The sequence below is a fragment of the Antennarius striatus genome, chromosome 19, assembly GCF_040054535.1.
Source record: "Antennarius striatus isolate MH-2024 chromosome 19, ASM4005453v1, whole genome shotgun sequence".
Taxonomy (NCBI): Eukaryota; Metazoa; Chordata; class Actinopteri; order Lophiiformes; family Antennariidae; genus Antennarius; species Antennarius striatus.
Window position 1 is genome coordinate 5454205 of NC_090794.1, and position 17120 is coordinate 5471324.

General features: G+C 38.5%; 1 protein-coding gene across 5 annotated transcripts; it reads left to right on the forward strand.

Annotated features, from left to right (window-relative positions):
• Window positions 1-478: 478 nt before the first annotated feature.
• On the forward strand, window positions 479-7696 carry vgll2a (vestigial-like family member 2a). 5 transcript variants are annotated; one of them, XM_068342689.1, is made up of 5 exons: window positions 479-526; window positions 2234-2367; window positions 3571-3817; window positions 5242-5739; window positions 7054-7696. In XM_068342689.1, the coding sequence occupies exons 2-5, from the start codon at window positions 2290-2292 to the stop codon at window positions 7098-7100; spliced, it is 870 nt and encodes a 289-aa protein (XP_068198790.1). In that variant the 5' UTR covers window positions 479-526; window positions 2234-2289; the 3' UTR covers window positions 7101-7696. The 5 variants fall into 5 exon arrangements, with proteins under 5 accessions (XP_068198790.1, XP_068198791.1, XP_068198792.1 ...); XM_068342690.1 differs by having other exon boundaries at window positions 479-522; XM_068342691.1 differs by lacking the exon at window positions 479-526 and having other exon boundaries at window positions 2164-2367; window positions 6823-7696.
• Window positions 7697-17120: the final 9424 nt, after the last annotated feature.

Sequence of the window (17120 nt, forward strand, 5' to 3'; positions counted from 1 at the left end):
TGAAAATATAGCAGATTAACAGGGAACATTTATATGAGATTAAAGGAAAATAAGAAGAATCAGCTAAACGAACAGGATGGTTAATATATATATTACAGATAATACATTTTTAGTAAATGGCAAAGATAACAAAAAAAAAGACTTTTGATTTGTACTTTGTACTTTTTATTGTCTTTAGAAAAGGTCTCTGTCTTGACAAACTCACTCTAGTCGTCTAAAGACAGATCTGACGTTCCCTTCCTCTCTAGCATGTTTTTCTGTTGTTGGGAAAATCATTTATAAGAACACCTGATTCCCGAGTGACAGCTGAGGATCCCAGACATTCCTGATAGAAAATTCCTCATTGAACCTTGGCTTCAGTTCCATAATACACACAGATCGATGCTTGAATGGTGCCTGTGAGATAAACTGAGCTGCACTTCAATGGGAGATATTTTGGGTTTTAATGGCTTCTGTGTGCCACTTGTTGTTGGAACAGGTGTGCTGGTGGTCGGAGAGGTCAGGCGAAAGGACAGCTGAGTGGTTGGTTGGTCTTTATGTCTGTGTCTGTCTATCTATCTATCTATCTATCTATCTATCTATCTATCTATCTATCTATCTATCTATCTATCTATCTATCTATCTATCTATCTATCTATCTATCTATCTATCTATCTATCTATCTATCTATCTATAAATATGAAACATTACAGACTTTTAAATAGTAAAAAGTCAATTCAGCTTGAAAGTATTTTCGACAATTAATAACAATGTACACATTGTACAAACAGAGCTCTCCGTCATGTTTAAATTATGTGTGACCTCTAACCTCTAATGATAACAGCACAAAACCGTGAGGGAACATTTCAACCTTTACGCCTCGAATTCAGGAGGCCGTTGAGGAGTTGTGGTATTTTGAAGTGTTGCATTCCATTCACTAGTCGGTTTAATATGTTTGCTCATTCAATTAGCAGTAAATGGCAGTTGTGACATTCTTAACTGTGGCCTCAATACAAGAAAAAGGTCTGCTGTCCATACAGGAAATAGAATGATTGACACACGTTAACTACATTTAGGATAAGCATGTAGATCTTTCACTTCACGCTGAGTGTGTGTCACAATGAAAGCAGAAGTCATCTGACAGATGTGGTTAAAAGTGACTCTTAACTTCTTGAGAGCTAAGTACAATCAGCTTTGTGGAAGTCGTTCATGTCATATTCACACTGTGCAGAAACAGAAGCCATTGCTCCACAATGTTGATTTACAAAGCCAAAGTACAGTATCTGCCAAAATGCTAAGATACCCCTCCCCACCATAATTGTAAGCATCATAAAATAAAGAGCAATCCTAATATATCTGTAAAATGCACCAAACTGTGAGATTAAAGACATAATATGACAATATGCCAGAAAATTTGACAAACGTTTCAAATATTGCTCAAATATTTACTGAATAAATCAGTATTGAAACCTTGCAGTCATCTGCTCACACTTCTCCTGGTTTCCACTGCAACTTCTAAGATACCTGTGAAATTCTTCCTAAGAGCATCCTCGTTATTTCATGCCGAAATCTGATATCTGCCACATTTTAACAATAATGTGAACAGCCAAACTAAAAGAAGTGGATCAGTACTGAGCACTCAGGCATGCAGTGTGGGCACAGCTGCACTGGGGCCACTTTACACTTTGCAGCTTGGATGTAATCTTAATGCACATGTGATTAAAAGCTTACATAAAATAGTGATGGATAGACTGCTGATTCTAGAGTTAACGGCGAACTTCAATGCGTTGTGTATGATGCAAAATTCATTTGGTTAAAATTAACAGAAGCTGGAACAGAGATAATACAACAACAACAACAACAACAAAAAAAAACAGAAATAAAGAAATATGCTGAGGGCAGCTTTGCCAGGATGCACAACAGGAATGCAAGTTAATTTAAGAAAAATGTGATGGATCATTAGACTGTTTTCGGCTACTGGTGTAACCATGCTGTACATATTTGATTTAATAGCTTTATGGATCCAATAATTTCCTTTTCTGTGATTAACAGCCCATTAAGGCACAACCGATGCTTTGGCCTCTGATTGGCTGGAGGGAGTGGTAAGAATGGGTGGACGCGAAGGGAGGAGGAAGTTGGTGGGGGCTCTGTTTAGTGCGCCCGGCCTCAGTCGAGTGCGTAAAGCGCAGCGCAGTAGAGACTCTTTCCAGTGCGCACCGTGTCCTTGACTGCCGGGATCCATGTTTCCCCACAGACTGAACAGATCTGCCCGGTAAATGAGGCTTGACTTTTCTCTGTGATTTCTTCGCCATGAGCTGCCTGGATGTGATGTACCAAGTGTTTGGTCCTCAACCTTATTTCAGCTCCTACAGCCCGTATCACCATCAGGTATGGGTCATGTATTCCTATTTTAATGACCTCTCGCATTTTGGAATTTATATATGGGCTATTTGAACGCACAGAAAAGTTTATTATTTAGTTTTTTTTAAAGGTCTACCAATCAAAAGTCGTGTTTGCCCACACGCGAACACGGGAGATTAATAAGGAACCAGCTTCAAGTAATTTTTTTAAACAAAACTTAATTAAAGTACAATCTTGAAAATGCGTTAAAACGCGGTTAGCTAATACAGTAATCGCAATGCACTATTCGTTTAATGCGTGGAGGATGTTGACCTGTGCGTAAAAGCTTTACGCATGACGCGCATGCCAAACTTTTTCTGTTCACTTCATTACACATTTATAGATATTAATCGTTTTTCTTTAACTTCAATACCAGGGTTGCGCGTCACACAACTATTAATTGTTTGTTATGTCCGTTTAGTTAAATCAAATAGAAAAAAAAAATTCCTTCTTCAATTTATTTCCAAGTCTGAAACTGACGACCTTTTATCTAACTTGAAATGTTTTTCAGGACATTCGTAGTAACTAATTGAATAAATAATTGACTGAGCCAGTAGTATACCTGAAGCTTTATTTCCTTGCTGTGTGGTTCAGAGTGATTGTCGATTTAGTTGGCAGAAATAAAGATACTGTATTTTGTATTTATTTCTGTGTGTAAACTCTCGTGTGGAAGTTTCATGAGGCCTTTCTTGGTCTGTTTAAGGAGTTTATGCACTTTCTTCAAAGACAACATTCCAACATAGTGACAAAACTTACTTGGTTACCTAAACAGACTAAAACAACTATTCTACTGTTCATGTACAGTATGTGTATTGCAGTTTCTTTCATAGTAAATAAGTAATGAATTGGCAGGTGAGCAGTTAGTTGTAATTGGTGATCACAAAGACACCAATATCAAGACGAATGTATAAAATGTCAGTGTAATATGTATTCATTTAATTTAAAATTTTTTCTGTTTATTTACAAATAGATGGAAAATAGATTAGAAGGCCTCCTAGCCTATGACCGACCTGCTGCATTTGGAAAAGAAAGTAATTTTTTTATTGGATTTAAAAGTTAAATATTGGGCATTAAGAGCTTTAAAGGGGCTAAAATCCTACAACTCATTTATATGAAATGTTTGTAAATAGATATTACACTGACAAACAAGTAGTTTCACATTACACATATGAATCTGGATATTTTTCATAGAAACTGGCCTTGTATTCTAAAATGCAAGAAACCCAGGATGGCAGCAGCCGGCTCGCTCCCCCCGGCCACCCAGCAATCAAAGAAGAGGATAAGGAGCTGCCACCAGGAGCTGAATACCTGAGCTCCCGCTGTGTCCTCTTCACTTATTTCCAGGGAGATATTAGTGCCGTGGTGGACGAGCACTTCAGCCGAGCCCTGAGCCACACAGCAGCGTACCCTGCATCCAGCAGCCACAAGGCCATAAGAGGTGTGTGTGTATGTGTATGTGATGGCGGTGTTTTCTTTCAGTGTATGTCTGTTAGCGTGGAGAAGTCACTGTGATTGGACAATAGATACAGGCTAGTCAGTCAAGCGACTACTACCAGATTTGGAAAGGCCGACCCGCGGACATGGAGGTTAGCCAGTTGAGGAACGCATTATTTAAAATTTCGTCTATTTTCTAAGCATGCCTCTAAATTTCCCAACAAGGACATCTTTTTTTTCTACCAGTATAGGTCTGACTAACCTCTATTGTCGACCAGACGCTTTGAATCCCGTTTCCTATCTGGCTGTCTTTGGACTCGAGAGTTTCAGTACAGCAGCTCCAGAACAACAAAACACTTTTTAAAACTTTTTTTTCCATTGATTTTCAGTTGTTACAGATTTGAGCAGAGTGTGCAGATGTCAAACTCTGATCTGTTATTTAGTGGTTGTAACGATATTACAGTTCTGCAAGGGTTAAACTTTATTCATTATGTTTGTTATTCTGAACAGAATATCGAACAAAAGGTAGATTTTTCTGTTATGACAAGTTCTTTGTTTTCCTTTTGCTGTCAGGTTTGATGTAAATACACAATCCAGTCAAGATGACAAAGTGTGAAAAATGCACAAGATGTAATGTTGCAAAACAAACACTGGTTCATTTTGTCTCCTATCATTTTCTGCATATATAATTGACATTTAAGCTCATAGTACTGTTAAAAGTTAACAGGATGTTTCTTTTTTGTTGTTGCAAACCTAAAGACTAATATTATAAAAATAAAGGGAAACAGTGGGAAACTGCTGTCATTGTTCCGTTTCACTATCTTCTGGTGAATAAAAAAACAAATCAGCTAACCTTCATCTACAGCTGCCTTCATTTTCTTTCATTGTCAAATTGTCATTCGCCACCTGAGTTTTGAATCAAACCAGAAACATTTAGAGTCAAAATATTTTAATCAGTAATTGCTTCACCAATATTTGATATTTTTTCTCAAGCCGTCGTATGAAGGCAACATGAATTCCCAAAAGAGGATCTCAGAGTTGTTCTAATTATTTATAGAACATTAACTAATGATAATTTTCATCATCATGCATTTTGCAAAATATGTTATCAATTGAATAAATTTTCTACTATAAACTGTACATGAAGCCCACAGAAATTTAACATGTCTTATTTATCAATAAAAATGAAATCAAGTACAATTTAATTTACTACAGCTACATAGCAGGGCAGCAAATACTCAGTTTCAAGATGTATTAATAACTTGTGTTATAGTTTTATAATAAAGTCAACTGATCCATTTATCTTGAGTTAAGAAACAGACACAAACACGACCTGGTGATAAGCCTCAAACTCCAGTTTGAAATGATGATTTACTCTGATATTAGGTTAATTTAGTTTAGTTTATAACCAGTTTCTTGTCTTCGCAGATGGATCATTCCCCATGAGCCAGAGAAGTTTCCCTCCATCTTTCTGGAACAGTTCCTACCAGCCGTCAGTCTCCTCTGCCCTGGGCAGCGCTCTGTCGGCTCCCCACACAGAGCTCCCTTATCCTGGGGACCCGTACACTTCTGTCTCTCTGCACAGCCACCTCCACCAGTCCAGCTCCGACGCGTGGCATCCATCCCATCACCATCATCACCACCACCACCACCCTTACTCTCTAGGGGGAACTCTAGGCACCCAGGGTACAGCGTACCCACGTCCGGGGGTTCATGAAATGTACAGTTCGGCGTTTGACCCACGCTACGGTTCTCTGCTGGTGCCCTCAGTAAGGCCTCATCATCGCCTGTCGTCAGGGAGCTCGGTCGCCGGGCCCAGCACCTCGCCCTGCGACCTGGTGGGGAAGGGAGAGTCAGGGACGGGTTCTACCTGGAGCGGCGCCTTTGCTGGAGCCGGAGCAGAAATTGGACTCAACATGGACTCAGGTAGAAAACAATTTTCTTATTTCGGGTGTATCTTATTTTAAGAGGTTTCAACAAAGAGCTTCACGATCTTTAGAGCACAAAGCATCTCAAATTCCGCCGCGATAAAATTACAAAGTGTTTTTAGATTTGTTTAACTCACTGATTGGATAGTTGTGAATCCCACATAATAGCTATTGCTAATCCAGCACTTTGCATACACCTTCTGAACCCCGGATGCTCTAAGTCATTCAGCCCAGTGGGAGCGATTTACACTCAGATATCACGTTCGTCAAGTGTAAACACATATTGATTCCTAGGCAGCAACTTTGGACATTGTTGGAATCAACCCCAAAATATTTGATTTCATTATGTGGTCCTTAATTAGCAGATATGCAGCTTTTGTACGAGTGATGACATGACCACACTGTGACTTCTCACAGGAGAAATATAAAACAAGTGTGGTCAAAACTACGGTATCTCCGGAGCTTCTCAGTCATCCATTGTGTCATGGTAGATCTCTGTGTTGATGTGATCCAGCGGTGAAGTAATTGAAGCTTAATGTGTGGTAGTCTAGGGTTCAACCCATGTCAAACCCACCAAAGAAAGCAGCCGATACAACTTTGTGAAAAACCCCAGAAGTCATGTCTAAGCTGAGCTGACATCTGTCTCCATCTGTAACGATCCTGTTTATAAAATATGCTTTTTCCAAATCTGATTTTTATGTTTTCGATGTGACTGTTCTCACTGATTTTGCCAATACCTGTCTGATAATTTAATGCCTGAACTAACAGCTTTAAAAACAATCAGTGGCAAGGTAACAACCTGACAGCATGAAAACCAGTTTTTAAGTGAATATTTTTCTCTCTGCTTCAGATCAACTTACCACAAGTGGTTCTGAAGCAACAAACCAGCTGTCAATCAGCGCCTTAACTCCCCGCTGTCAACCTCCTTTTCTGTTGCTGTCTTGCTTTCATCCCTTCTGCCTCGGGCAGTTCCTCCTGCTTTTATCAACAACACATTTGCGCTTCTTTTTCTAATCTCCCTTTCTTTGCTTTTCTCCTGTCCCTGTCTTTTCTCTTCTTTCTTTCTTTCCCTCACTTTCAGGTCTGCAAGCACAGGATAAGAGCAAGGATTTGTATTGGTTTTAGAGACAGCTGAGATTCCACCCCACCCTCCTCATCCCCATTCCCTACACACCTACTTCAGCTGTAACCTCTTTCCTCCACTCCTGCTGTTCTCTGTTGCTCTGCTGCTGTTTATGGGATGACTGACAGAGAAACTGAAAACCCGTCAGATGGCAGTTTTGTGCTGTAACCACTTCTGGTCTGCTTGCAGCTCGGTGTTACGGCGGACTGTGCAGCGGCACAGCCCTGCTTAGCTGAAAGCCGACAGTGCAGATACACAACGAGCACGGAAACAAAAGCCTGAATGGGATCCTGAGGGCTGTGGACAAAGACAGGACTCCACTGTGTGCTTCTGTAACAGACAGAGACAACATTCCTTATCTGGTAAAAGTCTTGGGAACAGACGGACAGAGACATGTGTTCCAAAGACAAACGTCAAAGACAAGCGCTCAAAGGTCTTGGCAGGACTTGCATCGCCGCGACAACTGGGCCACAGACGCTGGAAGTGTTTTGGCTGGAGTAAAAGGCCGAGATTGCGTTGAGGAGGGCGCACAGTGAGATTCTGCAGATTGGGATCTGAACATTTCGGTTTACATGGACTGTTGGTTTGACATCAACCAAAAGAACATTGTCACATACTGTAAGAGTTAAATTAAGTAATTATTATTTCAAGTGTTCCAAGTGTAGCTTTAAGCTACTGCACCCCAATTCCATAATATATACAAACTCTAAAGAAACTTCATACATACTGGAACAAATCTGTATTGATTCATGAGTTTGCAGTGGATGTACGTACGTTATTATCTCACCAACAATGCACAAATGCAACAATACCAAATATTAAAATAACTATTACCTGCTATTGTTAATCTCTTTGTTAAGGTTAATTCACATTACACAGTCACGGCATGGAAGAAATCAGCTGGAATGAAAACAGTACATGTCAGTGGACGTATGTGAATACCATTTCTTGCAACTAAATTTTTTACAGTGTACAAAAAGGCTGTTTCTAGAGAAAGCCAGGAGAAGAAGTATTGAACCTTGTATTTAACTAAAAGTACTTATACAACACAGTATAGTATACATGATGAAAGAAAGAAAAATTAGTAGCAAAAATGGCTCTCAAATAAATTTACAACATGGTGTATAGAATAGCACCAAATGGAAATACTCAAGATTTGAACCTACGGCAACTATAGGGAGGATGAATGTCTGACACTCAGCAACAGAATAATGCTAACTGGTGCAGCCACTATTGCTGTGTTACACTTCGTTTACACATTTATGAAGCAGCTTTTCACGGTCAAAGCACAGACTCAAACTCCTTTAAAAGTGAATGTAAACTTCACCCCAGTGGCTGCTGGGAGAGTGTGGGAGAGGGGAGGGGTCATGAATGAGGAGAACGACGGCTATTTGAAGCCACTTGACTCCATCTCTCCCTGCTCGCTTGCAGCTGTCAACGACAACTGCTCTTCAAGGCAGTGAACACACACACATACACACACACACGCACAAACACACACACACATACACATTATTATTATTATTACTTAGGGAACTATAATCTGGGAGTCTTTATTGAGGGTCCATCTCATCTCTAGTTGGGTGGAGAAGAGGCAGGAATTTCAACGCAAATTTAAGAAGAGTCATCCCCATCCCCACAGAAAAATTGGACAGCAAATACATCATGTCCTATTATTCCACCTTCCAGTCAGCCAACATAGCATTATCAGTTTTCTGAATTTCAATTTTCCAGTTAAAAATAAATGATCTGCTGAATTTCAGATTCCTTTGGATGGACCAGGAAAACTGTCCCCAAAAAATACAAAAGTCCTCGCATCAGAGGCATTTTGTCAGTAGGATCCTTACATTTACTGAAGCAGCAACACCGACAAACATTATGAGGACATATAGTGCAAGCTGGATGCTGTCAAACTGGGACAACTGGTCTGGTATAAGTGACGGGAGTAGGACACAAACTGTAGTCAAAGTATGCAACTGAGCTTTCATTTGTATACTTACCAGGACCAATGCCAATATATGGTATTTAAAAAAGAGAGATATTAGGAAGCTACAAAAAACACCAAATAATAATGATACTATCATAATTTTTAACAATAATCAATAACAAATCTGCCTTCTGCAGCTTCTGAATTATGTAACTTCTGTCCGTATGTCATGGAATATTATCCAAAGAAACTAAAAAAACATTTCCAACGAGTCAAAGGCATGTATTGCATAACTTCATGCTTTTAAAACTTATATTTACTATTAAGTATTTAATGAGTTTCAAATAAAAAGAAACAGTAATGTGACTTTCCTTATTTTAAGTCCTGTGGCTTTTGTGTAGTTATAAAACTACTTGTTTGGTTTTAGGCTTCAAAGCAAATGGGATGTGCTTGGGAAACAAGATCGGGTTAAATTTCATATCCTTTGATTGCATTTTCTGAGACCTAAGACAAATATATTACAGAGGTTAGCTTAAGGGGTACGAAAAAATGAAATTGATGTTTAGTTCAGTGACGTACGGTCAGGGGAGGCTGGTGAGGCACGGCCTCAGCTGCCATCATGAAAGAAAAAAATTGGAAAATGGAAGAAATAAATTAAATGGTTATATTTATCCAGTGATGTTTATTATATAGTTATTTTCCAGTTAACGTCACCAATTTTACATTATTTTTACTCAAAATTGCTGAATTTTCACATTTACCGCTGAAATACTAAGAAGACACCTATACACCTGTATAGCATACTAGCTGTGCTGGTATGCTATTCAGTGAGACCATAATGCTATCCCTCTATATTAATGCGTCGCTATTACGTCGCTATTGTTCAAACACGTTTGCTCTATGAACTAAATTTCCATAGTTTAGCTAATGTATATAATGTACAGTGTTTTTTTGTCAACAACTGTATCTGTGTAACATTTTTCTTGAGTTGAGTGGTCCTGAAACTGCTGGGAAAAAGTGCGTCAGGCACGCAGTTCTTGTGCCTCATGGTAGGGGGCGCTGGTGATCTCAGGGATTCAGGTGAGAATTCTTCTTCCTCGGCCGTATAAGAAGTGAATGCAAACTACAATCTATAGCCAGCGAGTCAAGTGCAACCATTCATTTGTTCTCCGCTCGCCTTGCCTTACTATAAAAATGGAGGATTACATATCTCAACTCAAAATTTGTTCGTTGCTTTTTTTCAGAAAGAGCTGTGCATTGACTTCATTTATAAGTAAACATAACATATTTAAAAAAATATGTAGGTAACAACAAGTTTTTTTAATCAAATGTGTTTCTTTGTGTCTTACAGATTGTATGTGTAAACAATTCTGCTATGAGACTTTAAAAATAACCCACTTATTAAATGGTGAATAAGCGACACTGTAGGTTCATATGTTTGCAAACATCTCCATCTGATAATGATGAAGTCAGTGCTTCACCAGCCATGAAACTCACCGCATGTCACTGGTTTAGTTCACTTCACATGGCACACAAACACTGATTTTTCAAGGCAGAAGTCGAGTGTTTGACCCATCCACCTCTCCACTTCTTTTTTTTCTTTTTGACATCTCTATCATTCTACAGGTTGCATTAAGCCAGATGTAAAAAGAACAAAACATGGCTTTTGACATTATGAATTTATGAATAAATAAATAAATAAATAAATAAATAAATACAATGGCTCAATTTCTGAAGCCGGGCTTCTTCTTGTACAACCAGCAAGCAAGAAACTGGCACTGGAAGGATGAAATATGTTTTACATTTTATTCATATTTGTTTTCACATTGCATCACTGCCCTGTTTCAGCATCTAATTTAAATCATTTAATTATTCTACTGAATAAATTTTATAACCCAAACAAAAACAATTACATATGTAGCATACTTTAGTATTTAACCTAATCCTAATTTTCCTCCTTGTGTTGTTCCCTAAATTTACAGATGTTGACGGTAATGCCTTGATGAGCTGCTGTTACACTGCAGTAAAGAATCTGCCTCTGTCTTAGGCCAGTTGCACAGTTTTGAAAGATCAGTGTGGTTTGCATGCATTTATCAGGTATTAACCAATCCAGGTTTAATAAATCTATACAGGTAGTCCTCAAGATAGGAACACCCAATTTACGAACATTCACAGATACGAGTCGTTACATTCCATCACTGTAGTTCCTCTTTCTGCAGCGACCCCCACATACACACATCTCCAACACTCATCTTCTCCACCTGGTTGTTATACGTGCCTCTGTGTGCATCTCAGCACATTAGGCTTTCGTACCTTGGATACTTAACCATTTTTGCTGATAAAGCAAAAGCTAGTGCTATTAGTACAGTAGTAACTTTAGATATGAGCTGCTTAACACACGTTTTGTTTTTTGAGATATAAGCCACTTCTCTGTCCATAATTTTTTTTAGACATACGAGGAAAACCCGGAGATGAGAGCATGCTTTGTATCACCAATGCTATTTGGCGGATGGATACGACATCAGCTGAGATACATCTTATTTTTGTTTGCAGAGTAAAGACGATTTGGTCTAAAGGTAAGTTACATTACAGTTTTACAGTATTATATTACATTTATGTGTTGATGTTATGTCCTGTTATTGTTTTTGGTAAGTATTAGGGAGTAGTACGTTCTTATTTACATTAGTAAATTAAATGATCTCAAATACCGATTATAGATTGAAATTTAATAAATAACAACTTCCGAACAATTCAGCTTATGAACAATCTCAGAACAAATTGTGTTGACAATTGTAGGTTGAAAACTTCCTGCACTTCCTGGAAATCCAAAATAGCTGCATTTGTCGGGATAATTTACATTCATGCATGTGAATCATCTGGACAAAAGGAAAAAAAGCATATCACTACATCATGGATAGGTTACATCAAATATGAAGATCACAGCTATGCTTCTGAACCCAGGAAAAACCTAATCAGAAACCGCTGTAAACATTGTTGTTCATGGGCACCTGCTTAAAATAAAAAATAAAAAATAATAATCCCTGAGAGAGAGAAAGAGAGAGAGACACAGAGAGAGAGAGATGATGAAAATTTTGCAGTCAATCAAAAAAAAAAGACCATTTCAGCCATCTGCTCTGTTTCTCAGAAGCTCCACTGCCTGTGCGTAAACTTTGTGCAGCTGAGAGCTAGACAGCTGTAGATTAATACCAGCTTCTGACCGAGTGATGACGGACGAGAGAGAGGTGGAGGAGTCCGTTCTTCCTCTATTGCTGTCAATAATATGTCTTCTGTCTTTTGTTTCTCTCTCTAAAAAAAAAAAAAGCGAGTTAACGCGGCTCTCAAACAGCAGAATAGGGAGGTTTGGAGGTAATTGTGTGAAACACAGGGCTGGGGTTAAGGACAAGATGTGTCCTTCAATTACAGAGAGATGAGTGAATTAATTAATTTAAATTGTAGATTCTAAATACATCTGATTAACTGAAGTGCTTTCTTTGTGCTAATTTAGATTTTTTGTATTACTGATGAATAAGGATTCACAGGACGTTCACGTTATAGATCATCAAACAGGGCAGGATCATTTTTAAACACAGTGACAGCAGTAGTATTTTTTTTCCGATACAAGAATCTTGAATTCTTGTCTTTTCTTCATCAGATATTTGCAAATGTGTACTTTGTCTGTGCTGAAGCACAATTTTGTGACTTTTCTTTACGCAAGACCTTCCATTTTCTGGATCTTTATCCTTAAACTCCATGATATTTTAGATACAAATATTGAATGTTTTGCTCCACCGAACTCACGTCAAAACTTCGGTTTAGTTATTTTGCAGATTCAGTTTGTGAAAATAAGGTCTAATCAACAATCAATCACATTGAAATTAAAATGAGCTGGACCATCATAAGCTCCTGCTAGTGATGTGATGTATTTACGAATGCATCAGTCATTTTAATCCGTCACTTTATCTATAAATCCATATATAAAAAAATGAATTTAATTAACTTTCTTCACATGCTTTATTCTTTTGAATTCAGATTTAACTTCTTGTCATTCGCTACTGCAGAAATGCAGCTCCCCCCAAGGGATCAATGGTTTCATTTCACCACTGTTCCACTCATCTCTCTGCTCATGTCCGCCCCTCGAAACTCCTCATAGTCGGCCGAGGAATGTGAACCCTGTTAATGCCACTGAGCACCAGAGATTCGTGCTACTACATTCATTACAACACATTCATTCCCAGTCAAATCAGCTGCCAATCACACACACCAACGCACGCATGCACGCACGCACGCACACACACACACACACACACAGGGTGTGGGGTTATCTCATCAGAATCATAATATACATAAAGTATTTTTATCATGCATTTTGTGACTTCTTTTTCATTCTAATTTTTTCTAATTGTGATCAGGTTTCAGACTGAAAGCTCATAAATATTCTGTTTCAAAATGTCTGATTTCCATTAAACATTTCTACACAAATCATATTTGTATGTAGTAAACTGAGGCCTTAAATATGTCAGAAGACCTGCTGGACTTGAAAGACACTGCAGCTGACGGTAAAAGGAGATTATTCAGAGTCCACCAGAGGTCCTTAATGTTTAATCTTAAATTGTTCAGAACATACTCAGCCTAACGATGCGAGCCTGAATGATTACCTGATCCTTGAACACCTACCACAGGAAACTACTGGAAAGATTTGTGGTATATTCCTGTTAGATTGATCATGCCCACTGTACAATACGTGATCAGTGTTGTATTTCTCAACCATCAACAACATACTACTGATTAACTGACGTGGCGGTGAATGATGTGGCTCCTTGGAGTTTGTATGTATGGATGAGACAAGCGACCACCACTTCTACCAATACATTAAAAAAAGAAAAGAAAGTTCAAGTGTGGACTTATACTGAATCAAACACACCACAAAGATCTAGTCTGGTGAGATGGGAGATCTCTCAACACCTAAATCTACCATGGAACCACCGCCAGTAGCCCACCCAAACCAGAGAACACGGATTACATCATCCAACAGCAGCATCAAGAGGACACAGGGCAAGAGGCCTGTAGGAGAGGGGCAGACCCGTCAACTGGAGGATGTAATGTTGGTTTGCTTCTATAGTTTTATCTGTAAAGTGAAATGCTGCTCAGGTAACAAGTGAAGGAGATGACACACTTTCGCACTCGTGAAAAAACCCAAAATGTATTACATCAAATCAGAGCACAACATTTATTGATATAAAGTTCCACAACATCCTTTATCGACAACTTCCTGGCATAGAGAAGCTAAGCATTTGTAATAAAGCATCCATTGTTATTCTTGTTCTTTTTAGCTTATTGTTTTGGTTTTCCGCCACATGAATCATTCCCATCGCTTTCATCCACCGTGTTTCCAGCAGCAGGCAGCTGTTGTCGGCACAAACGCTCCTTCTTGTCTTAAAACCAGCAGCTTAAAGCAACAAGTTCAGGCCTGCTCTGGAGTGGAGCGTTTGGGGAAAGGAAAACCAATACACAACTATATGTGTACAGTATATTGAGTGCAACAGTTTACAAAACCTGATCCTGGAATTTAGTATTTGATCATCGTGTGCTGACAATAAATATATCTGAGAAGACCTGAGGATCTGACATGGAATTAGATCTTTTAAAATATTTGTTGTAAAGTTCAAAGGAAGCAATCAATATAACAATATTAATGGAATGTAATTTATAGGGAGATGACAAAAGGACCAAGGTGTAATGATTGCATGTATGTATTTCATAAACTGTCATTTATGCATCAAACTAAAATCAAAACTCACTTCTCCAAGTGGCTGCTAACATTTTTATTCCACTCCAGTATTTTTCAGCCTATCACTCTGAGCTACTTAAAAGTTTTGTGGTATTCCCAATGATGTTTCCCTTAAGTCTGATGGATGATATTATTTGTGTTTAAAAATAAAAAAGAAAGCATCCATGAACTACCTTTAAATCTGAAACCACACCCGACGCTCGGCCTCCATCCTCCAACCTATGATGTCTGTGGTCAGGGCACATCAGCACTAAGTGACAATATCAGATTTCCCCTCCCTCGACGACTGTTTACAAGAGAGATGGAGCGGAACAGCCCTTTAACATGGCAGAGTGAATCCTTCTGCTCTGTTCTGCAGCATTCTCCACATTTCTATTTTCACTTTGCTACATTTCTGTGGTGAGAACAAAGAGGCAAAGGAAAGAGGTAGAGAATGATGGATGTCGTTGTAAACTACTCAGGGAAACCTAGAGAAAGACAATAAGAGAGCTCTGATACGACATATGAGGGCCATTTATACCATTAAACCTTTAACAAACAACATTGACGCACAAATTTATTATGAATTATTAATAAATTACCCCAACACAACAATCTTAATAAAAAACCTATAAAAATGGTATGGAGAAACATTATCATTTATTCAATTTTCAATTATGTTATCGTTTAAAATTTCAGCAGATACTGCAACAATGCATAGTTCTTCTTCTTTTTTTTTTTTTTACAAATATAAAAACTGCAGCAACGTGTTCACATAGAGATTTACAGCATTGTTTACATAAGAGATTTATGAGAGAAAAATATGGGGAAAATGCTGGTAAAAAACTAACAAAACAACTTTGTTTCCGTTCCAGTAGCAGCGCCCTCTAGTGGCTGAAGACACACACACACACACACACACACACACACACACACACACACACACACACACACACACACACACACACACACACACACACACACACACACACACACACTTCACACCTTTTCAGATCTGATGTTGTAGAAATGTTTCCTGGCTGCTCAGTAAAAAAAATAAAAAATCGACCAACCTTCACTTTCATTACCTCATCTGTGACGAGTAGATAAACATCGTGGTGAGGTACATGATGTTATTGCTAACTGTTCAGGCTTTTAAATTCCTTTAAATATGATTTTTTTTTTTTTTTTAAGAAAATGTCTATGGAAAACATTGCCACAATCAGCCGCTCCAATCCAAAAATATCAACCTTTAACAGTAACACCAGTATCTCAATCCAACACCAACAATCACAAGTTATGACTGTGGGCATATTGGACAGCCATTATGGAGAAAAAGTCATGAAATTACGTCTTTGTCAGACAGACGCCACAACTCATAAAGCCATAAGTGCATTACAATCATTTAAAAGTTGATACACTGGTCATGAGCCCACAATAAAACTAGTAAATGTGTTCTCCATTTAAATGACGGCCACAGTAGAAACACAGCTGTGATTCTAGTCATCCAGGCTCTAACTGCTAGAACTGTCAGCTGCAGGTTTAAACAAATCCTGGTGCTGAGCTCACATTGATTGACTTTAACTGAGATTTGTTTACCTCCCACGTGGTTGATTTGCATTTGTTTCAATTGGAAGTGAAGCGGAAAGTAACAACATGGATGTTCATGCAAATGCAAAAAAAAAAGTCCAAATATTGTAGCGCTGCAGAACGGTAATTTTATTTCACAAAGTCTTCAGGACTGTAGACAATATCTGATGTGGAGGATGCACCCAATGGACAGGGTGAACAGGGCAGGGCAAATACAGCCGTTTAAATTTAGCCAAGTTGTGAAATATATATATGAACTGGTGTTTTCACACAGTTCCTTTCTTCTTTCAATTTCCTTTCTCCTTTCAAGCTGTGGCAGCAACCTCAGCAACATTACCAAGATATTGAACTCCCACCAGACTCCACAACATTCACTAGATTAATATTTAACTTTGTATCACGCATTTTATGAAAATTGACAAATTAGCTCATCACCACAACCTTTTTTTTTAACTTCAATGTATGTTTTCCTGTTGGCAATGTTTTGTGTGTCCAGAAAAGTCGTAAACTTGTAATTGTCAATCCCATTCCTTGTGCTGATGGTGTGGAGATTATCAACTCCACCTATAATTCAGTACATATTACTAGATGTGCTAGTTTAATTTAAAAAAAAAAAATCATGCTATGCTTCCTGGAGCTCAGCAGTTTGAAAGCTCACACCCTCACTACTACCCATTTACTATCCTCTATTTTATACTATCAGATGCTGCTTTGGACTCATCTGACAGCTTTCACACCAGCCTGAAAGAACAACTCTACGCACCCTAAACAAACATTGGGTGTGGATGTACCCCACTTAGACATGAGCCAAACATACCAACACCGTGTTTTCTCACATTCGTGCCAATTTCATTCCCACAAACCAGAGGCCAGTCAGTCCTCACTCAACCCAGCTGCTTGTGTGCTTCCTAGAGGCAGAACTTCTGCCAACATTACATTTACAAATCTTATCTGGGACGGAGATAGTTTCCA

What these genes read in the sequence shown, in the direction of transcription:
- vgll2a (XM_068342689.1), top strand. Translation starts at nt 2,290, where the DNA reads ATGAGCTGCCTGGATGTGATGTACCAAGTGTTTGGTCCTCAACCTTAT. An exon ending in ACAGCCCGTATCACCATCAG is followed by an intron (nt 2,368 to 3,570) that starts GTATGGGTCATG and finishes TATTTTTCATAG; the next exon opens with AAACTGGCCTTGTATTCTAA. An exon ending in CAGCCACAAGGCCATAAGAG is followed by an intron (nt 3,818 to 5,241) that starts GTGTGTGTGTAT and finishes TTGTCTTCGCAG; the next exon opens with ATGGATCATTCCCCATGAGC.